We start from the raw sequence: 8294 nt of genomic DNA on the forward strand, positions 1-8294 counted from the left end.
CTCCTGATACAGATAAGGAAACTGAGGCAGATTAACAACTCACCAGAGGTAACAGTTAAAGGAGAGGGCTGGAAACGGAAAGACTGCCCTCTTATCTGCACATACTGCCTCCCAAGAACCTTATATTCTCATTGTAAAAGAAACCTGAGCCTGAACAGTTAAGTCTAAAATTAATCTCAACCATCACACCAAAGCCTGTCATTCCTTCATGACACATCAATGCTGATAAAATTTCTAGTACAGAACAGAATCACTGAATAGCAGGGAGCCTCCTGGAACACAGGAGCACTGCACCCTGCTTAATCAAGGCTCTAAATTCAAACCCCAACATCAACCAAACCCTCCCCTCCAAATGGGGCTACTGCACCACAGCACATCAACCAAGGTGTGGCAAGCACAGGCAATGAATGCTATGAAGCTTGGACTTGGATCTGCCAGGAAATACTGGCATCCAATCAGAGGAGGGGTTGTTACCAGCTACTCCCATCGAAGCTTTAAGTGGCTTGAGGTCCAAGGACTTGAATATGGCCAGGATCCTTTCACAGAACACACAACAGAATTGCACATTTCACTGAAAACTTTTTATTGCTCTTTTGGATAGAAACGGGAATTTATTTGCCAGGAAGGATGATCCCATCATACTGAAAGAGAAGAGATTTAATTTTTTCAGAACAGGAGGCAACAGCAGAGATTGCAGCAATGGCTAACTTTTGAGAATTCAAATCTGATTGATACATGAACTTCGGCTCTGAATCCCATCCTTTTCTGGACTAAATAGGAAGCTGGCTGGTTTTTACACTGTGCTGAACTGCACTATCATCTGAGAAAGGGGGCTCCTGTTAAAGCCATATTCCTCCCCTTCCATCTACCCCCATTCATGGTGACGGGGAGAAGGCCTAGTTCTGGATGTTCTTTTAAACCATCATCCCTGGAAGCCCCTGATTTGTCAAGGTGCCCAATATTCTAACTTTAAAGAAGATACCCAGCAAATAGTACTATATTTTGCATCCCCAAATCCCAACTCCATTCACCAACACCACATTCCACCACTTCACTTGAGATAAATCAGCTTTACCTTCTGCTGGAACCAGCGCATGGCCTCCTCTTTGCTGATTCTGTGTTTGGCCCCAATGCAGCCTGTCCTGCGCTTCTTGTCTGCGATGCTGAAACCTGGCCTACCCAGCACCTGTCCCAGGAATAACCAACAGTCACCTAGCCAGCTCAGAGTCAAGAGCAGATGGACAAGACTCACACATTACAGACAGATCTTCAAAGAGTCACTTGGCAGCCCAATGGATTCTGGAGCAAGACCCATGATCTGTGTCTGACAAAGCTGCCACCAGCATCCCACACAACACACAGCCATACTATAGGTTTGCTTTGGAGGCTGGAACTTTCAGCACCCCCCTAACCCAGCCTATCTTCCAGTGGTGCTGAGGATCCTCCATTACTGCTCCCAAATCTCCATTTTTCTTTTTAAAAGTAACATTTAAAAATCTATTGCCACACCAGCAGTGTAGAAAACATACAACTCTGAGAAGCACAAATATATATATTTTCTTCCTTCTGCTTCAGCTCAAAAATGCTTCCCAAAGGTGTGCTGTTCCTCCAACATCCTGTGAGTATCCAATTCTTATTACTTGTCTGTCTAATGAGGATGCCATCATCTTTCAGGTTCCACACTAGTCAGGACTTCTGATTTAGGCTATTCAGTTTTATTGTTGGACCAAAACACGGCAGTAACACAAAAGGTCATTTCTACGTTAAAACCCCCTTCCCGAGCAAACCACTGCATCACCCAAAGCTGTTTCTATAGGAAGAACCAGGGGAAGAACAGCCTCAGTGCAGCCAACCAACCCATAGGCCAAATGTGGCACCAATACTGCCTCTCTCCAAAGTTTCAAATCACTGGCTGGAGGGAACAGTTTCCTTCATCCACCTTTAAGCTATGTGGGTGCTTTACAGATCCTCGACTGCAAGCTCCCCAACAGCAGGGATCTTGTCCATCTTGTTCAGAGCTGCACCCCTACATTTGCCACAAATGAGGCACATTTCCCCAAGGGGGAGGAGAACACAAAGGCAGACAATATTCAAAGCTGCAACTCAACATGTGAACACCAACATACCACATATGAAATAAAGATTCCCCTCTCCTCACAGACCAGGAGCAGGAAAAGATTAAATATTCATACCACATAGAAGTCCAGGCCGTAGATACCAATGCTTGGGTCATATTTGATACCCAGATCGATGTGTTCCTGGATCCCAAAACCAAAGTTTCCAGTATCTGAGAAGTTGTTTTTTCTTAACTCATACTCCCGCACCTGTGGAGAAAAATGCAGCAATAACATTCCTTGTCATCTTTAACTCCCTCCCACCCTCAAGTAACTATTAATAGCTCAGCCTGCAACATGCACCCCAGAGCAAACAGAAGTCAATGGAACTTGGCTGAGAACACAACCTGACTTCCTCACTATAGCTCGACTATAGATTCACACCCCAACTACCCAGTATGACCTCTCCCAGCTTCCAAAGAGCAGAGAAAAACCCAGAGAAAGCAGAGGCATGAAATGACTCCCAAGCATCCTTTTTTTCCTTTTTTTTTTTTTGAGACAAGAGTCTCACTCTGTGGCCTAAGCTGGAGTGCAGTGGCACAATATCAGCTCACTGCAATCTCTACCTCCCAGGTTCTAGCAATTGTCGTGCCTCAGCTTCCTGAGTAGCTGGGACTACAGAAGCCTGCCACCAAGCCCAGCTAATTTTTATCTTTTTAGTAGAGATGGTGTTTCACCATGTTGGCCAGGATGGTCTCGAACTCCTGGCCACAAGTGATCCAACCGCCTTGGCCTCCCAAAGTGTTGGGATTACAGGCGTTGAGCCACCGTGCCCAGCCTCAAGCATCTTTTAAACCACCAAGAACAGTTTAACCCTGCTGATTGTAGAAAAAGCCTTTTAGAAGCTTAAGTAAATAAATATCAAGACACCAAAGAACAGAACATTAAATGTAACTTATCTACATGTGTTACTAAAGGAGTGCTGATCAATATCACTCCATTAGGGGATTAGGCTCACCTTTAGACCCTTCTCCAAGATTTCTTCTGCCTTGGCCCCTCGAACGGTGCAGTGGACAGCAATCTTTTCATTTCTCCGGATGCCAAAGGATCTGACAGTGTATCTAGCTGCAGGAAGGGGGTAACAAGGAGTCAGATGCCATCATACCCCCACTACACTCACCTCTTTCCCAGAACACCATCTCCATGACTTAAAGAGACATTAAGCATTCATCCATACTCTTTTAAGTTGTGGTGTTCTAATTAGTGTCTCCCACATCTATTAATAAGATTTCATCCACAGCACAGATTTTCCCATTTCCAGACATCCAGCCATCCTTCAGCAGTTAAGAACAGTCATAACGCCGAAGTTCCAGGAAGGGCAAGCTCACAACCAGAATAGGCCGAAGAAGCCACTAGTAAGATTATCATGTTCCAAAGAAAACAAAGCATTATTGACAACATCTACTATTTGCTGAAACCTTATTGTACTGTTATCCATATTTTACAGGTGAGGTTTTGAGAGGTTTATTAACTTGCCAAACATCACAGCTGGTAACAAAAAGCAGGAGTGGAATCCAAAGACTTGCCATATTTCACTGTCCTAAAGCAACTACACATGTACAACTCATTTTATCTTCCACAATTATAAAGTATTACCCTCTTTATGCAAAGAAAAAAGCAGAGGTCCAGAGAGCCCAGAGTCAGACCAGCAAATGGTGAAGCCATCACTCAAACCCAGGCAATCTGTATACAACTTTTGAGATAGGGTCAACCAGGCTGGAGTGCAGTGGCACTAACATAGGCCACTGAAGCCTCATGCTCCTGTACAGCCCTGTTCTTAATGCAGCCTATATAACCCTAACTGCTAATCAGATCTAATGATCTTTACTTCGTTCCTGACATTTCCACTCTATCTCATATCCTAGTTACTTAGGAAAATCTTTACTTGGGCTAGTCTTAGCTTAAGATCTGCTCAAATAAAATCTAGTGTTCCAATCCCACACGCCATCTTGAAAAAAAAAAAAGACACTTCTTGGCCGGCTCATGAATTTAATGCTTTAAGTGATGCCGACTGTCACTTTCTAAACAGACTCGACAGCAGGTAAATCAAGAAACAACCAAGCGACCCAAGCGGGCAAACCCTGTATGTCCTTGTCGCTACTCACCTTTGGAAAACACAGGGGTCTGCCCTGTGAGCTGCTCCAACACCTTGGCTGCTCGGGTCAGTCTGTCTCCACTCTCCCCAACACAGATGTTGAGACAGAGTTTGCGGATGCGAAGTTCCCGCATGGGGTTCTCCTTTTCACCTTGATCCTGCTGCAGCAGGGAAGAGCAGCAGTCAATACACTCACAGCTGAGAGCCCTGAGTTTTACTACTTTCTATCTGCACAGATTTTTATTTCTGCTCATCTCAAATCGTAACGAAGACCCTAAATGTTTAAAAGCTATCATGTTTAGGGGGCATCAAGGGAAGAAGACAGCTCGGGACCTATTCTTCCTCCACGAACGGAACGGGTGAAGAGAAAACTCAGGACAGTTATTGAGTGTTAAAAGATACGGACACTGAGATCGAACCCTAAGAGGCTCAGGGTAACGAAGAGCGCCCCCATTGTAAGGCCAACTAAGGGGAGTGAGCGAGGAAACAGAACTTAATTGCTCAGTTAACAGGAAACACGTGGTTATGCGACGTCCAGCATCCCATTCGGAAGCTGTCTAATGGCTGGCACCTTCCCTAAGCGGAGCAACCGGCTAAGGTTTCCTAGCACCGAGCAAGTCTCAAGTCCCCGGGACCAGGAAAAGGCCCGGACCCCCCTGCCTCAGAACCCTCCATTCACCCCATCTGCCCCCGCTGCAGCCTCTTGACCGTGCTTCTGAGCACTCCGGGCAAGTGCCCGGAGCCGCTCCTAAAACGATTGCAGGGAAAGTGACAGAATTCAACCCTGCGTCCTTGGCTCGAACGGCTCTGCCAGTTTTGGGCCGGCAAGCATTGCGGGCTCCATATTCCTCGGGCTGCGGGCGAAGTAGCCCCCGCAGGCTCGGCCTGCCATGGATGGCGACGGATAAAGGAAAGCAAATCCAGGTCCCAGCTACTCACCGCCATGATGGAGAGCAGGAAGAGAAAGCGGAGCTTCCGGCCCAGGGCCTTATGGGCCAGGAGGCGGGCTCTTTTCCCAGGCTAACCACAGAGATGAAGAAGAGGAAGAGAGGCGCATTTGGCAGAGCCCTGCAGCGTCGGCTTCTCCCTTGTGGGTAGTGCTAGCAACTGCAGGCGACGCTGGCTGAAGACCGGGATCTGGGTTTTCCAAAAATAGTTTTTGAAAGCTCCCGAATCAGCACGTCCTTGAGTTTCCGGACCTTGAGGACGTTCTCTCCTCCCAGTGTCAGGAGCTGGTGGTCCTTGTGTGATGAGAACGCCAAAACTACATTAAATCAATCATGCAAATTATGACGCAAATTTATTCTGTAACAACGTAAACAAATATAATTTATTTATTTATTTATTTTTTGAGACGGAGCCTCGCTGTGTCACCCAGGCTGGAGTGCAGTGGCGCGATATCGGCCCACTGCAACCTCCGCCTCCCGGGTTCAAGCGATTCTCCGCCTCAGCCTCCCAAGTAGCTGGGATTACAGGCACGCACCACCATACCTGTCTAATTTGTTTGTATTTTTAGTAGAGATGTGGTTTCACCATGTTGGTCGGGCTGGTATGGAACTCCTGACCTCAAATGATCCACCCGCCTTGGCCTCCCAAAGTGCTGGGATTACAGGCGTGAGCCACCACTCCGGGCACAAATAGAATTTATACAAACGGAAAGGAGTGGTGGCTTAAGAGTCCCGAGCTTGAAGACAGGCAGATGTGGTCCTGTCTCGACCAGCTAGTAGCTATGTGACCTTGGGCAAGTTACTACAGGGTGCGTATTCCTAATCTGAAAAGCCTGGGACCAGACGGTTTTTAGATTTGGGATTTTTCCGGATTATGGAATATTTGCATAAACATAATGAGATATCTTGGGGATGGGACCCAAGTCTGAACATGAAATTAAGTTATGTTCCATATACACCTTATACACATAGTCTGAAGGTAATTTTATACAATATTTTAAGTAAGTTTGTGCATGAAACAAAGTTTGTGTACATTGAACCATCAGAAAGCAAAGGTGTCACTATCTCAGCCACCCTTGTGGACAATCTCTGGTTGGTTGGCCTAACCATTTTTCCAGACTGTAAATGTATATGCTATTGATAAGCAATACTTTCTTACGCTTATTCACATATAAGTACTTAACAGCGGCCGGGCGCGGTAGCTCACGCCTGTAATCCCAGCACTTTGGGAGACCGAGATGGGCGGATCGCGAGGTCAGGAAATCGAGACCATCCTGGCTAACACGGTGAAACTCCGTCTCTACTAAAAATACAAAAAAAAAAAAAAAAAAAAAAAAAATTAGCCGGGCGTGGTAGCGGGCGCCTGTAGTCCCAGCTACTCTGGAGGCTGAGGCAGGAGAATGGCGTGAACCTGGGAGGCGGAGCTTGCAGTGAGCCGAGGTCGCGCCACTGCACTCCGGCCTGGGCGACAGAGCGAGACTCCGTCTCAAAAATAAAAAATAAGTTCTTAACAGCAAAATATATGTTATGTCATTAATACAGTGAAAAAGTAATGTGTTCAGGGCAACTAAGCAGCAGAGGAGCATCACCAGAAAACCTGGATCAGCTGTGAAACAACAGCGACCCGCCCCCCCACCACCCCCCACCCCGGCCCCGCCAACCAGGCCAGGCGCTGTGGCTCACACTTGTAATCCCAGCGCTTTGGGAGGCTAAGGCGGGTGGATCACTTAAGGTCAGGAGTTCGAGACCAGCCTGGCCAACAGGGTGAAACCCCGTCTCTACTAAAAATACAAAAATTAACCGGGCCTGATGGTGCATGCCTGTAATCCGAGCTACTCGGAAGGCTGAGGCAGGAGAATCGCTTGAACCGAGGAGAAGAAGCTTGCAGTGAGCCAAGATCACACCACTGCACTCCAGCCTGGGTGATAGAGCAAGACCCTGTCTCAAAACAAACAAACGAACAAACAAAAAACAGCGACCACAAGTGGCAGGCTTTCAGTCTCCACCTATGATGCAGTGTTTTGATGAAAAGATTACTGTACACAGTATTTTTTTTTAAGGTGAGAAGAAACATCAGAAGCAGTTGAGGGAGCAGGAAGTGGGTCCCCTAGGGAAAAGGAGGCATTCTCCTGGATGGCTTTTTAAAATGTTTCCTCCAGAGTCATCTGCCTTTTTTTTTTCTTTTTCTTTTTTTTTTTTTTTGTTTTGTTTTTTGTTTTTTGTTTTGTTTTGTGGCAGGGTCTTGCTCTGTTGCCCAGGCTGGAGTGCAGTGGTGTGATCTTGGCTCACTGCAGCCATGACTTCCTGGGCTCGCATGATCCTCCCACCTCAGCCTCCCACGTAGCTGGGACCACAGGTGCACACTACCATGCCCAGCTAATTTTTTAAATTTTTTGTAGAGATGGGGTCTTGCCATGTTGCCCAGGCTGGTCTCCAACTCCTGGACTCAAGCGATCCTCCCACCTTTGCCTTCCAAAGTGCTGGGATTACAGGCATGAACTGCCACACCAGGCTTCATCTGCTTCGTTACCAATGGTTTTTGTCTTAGACATGATTTTGTTATGAATGCATTCTGCTCTTGCCCCTCAATAAGCTCATCATGCATTTTCTCTTTTTTCTTTTTTTTTTTTTTTTTTTTTTGAGACGGAATCTCATTCTGTTGCCCAGGCTGGAGTGCAGTGGCTCCATCTCGGCTCACTGCAACCTCCGCCTCCTGGGTTCAAGCAATTCTCCTGCCTCTGCCTCCCGAGTAGCTGGGATTACAGGCGTCCACCACCATGCCCGGCTAATTTTTGTATTTTTTTTAGTAGAGACAGGGTTTCACCATGTTGGCCAGGCTGGTCTCAAACTCCTGACCTCAAGTGATCCACCCGCCTCAGCCTCCCAAAGTGCTGGGATTACAGGCATGAGCCACTGCACCTGGCCTACAAATCTTTAAAAATGTAACATGGTGTCTCGTCTTAAATTTCTGCAACCAGCCAGGTGCAGTGGCTCATACCTGTAATCCCAACAGTTTGGGAGGCCAAAGTGGGAGGGTTGCTTGAGCCTAGGAGTTTACGACCAGCCTGGGCAACATGGCAAGACCCTGTCTCTGCAAAAAATTTATTAGCCTGGCATGATGGTGTATGTGTGTGTGTT

At 46.8% G+C, this 8294-nt stretch overlaps 1 protein-coding gene across 1 annotated transcript; it reads right to left on the reverse strand.

The window, feature by feature from the left end:
• Positions 1 to 566: 566 nt before the first annotated feature.
• On the reverse strand, positions 567 to 5453 carry RPL11 (ribosomal protein L11). Its single transcript, XM_016956259.4, has 6 exons — positions 5149 to 5453; positions 4220 to 4370; positions 3073 to 3179; positions 2193 to 2324; positions 1076 to 1186; positions 567 to 641 (listed from the first exon to the last, which is right to left on the reverse strand). The coding sequence occupies exons 1-6, from the start codon at positions 5152 to 5154 to the stop codon at positions 612 to 614; spliced, it is 537 nt and encodes a 178-aa protein (XP_016811748.1). The 5' UTR covers positions 5155 to 5453; the 3' UTR covers positions 567 to 611.
• Between the last annotated feature and the right edge of the window lie 2841 nt (positions 5454 to 8294).

This window comes from Pan troglodytes, chromosome 1 (genome assembly GCF_028858775.2).
Source record: "Pan troglodytes isolate AG18354 chromosome 1, NHGRI_mPanTro3-v2.0_pri, whole genome shotgun sequence".
In the NCBI taxonomy this organism is placed as follows: domain Eukaryota; kingdom Metazoa; phylum Chordata; class Mammalia; order Primates; family Hominidae; genus Pan; species Pan troglodytes.

Bases quoted from the DNA above. Each gene is read 5' to 3' on its own strand.
- RPL11 (XM_016956259.4), bottom strand. The intron at 1,187-2,192 runs GTATGAATATTT...TTCCTGGGACAG, and splicing joins ACGGCCTGGACTTCTATGTG to GTGCTGGGTAGGCCAGGTTT. The intron at 642-1,075 runs GTAAAGCTGATT...CTTCTCTTTCAG, and splicing joins TGCGCTGGTTCCAGCAGAAG to TATGATGGGATCATCCTTCC.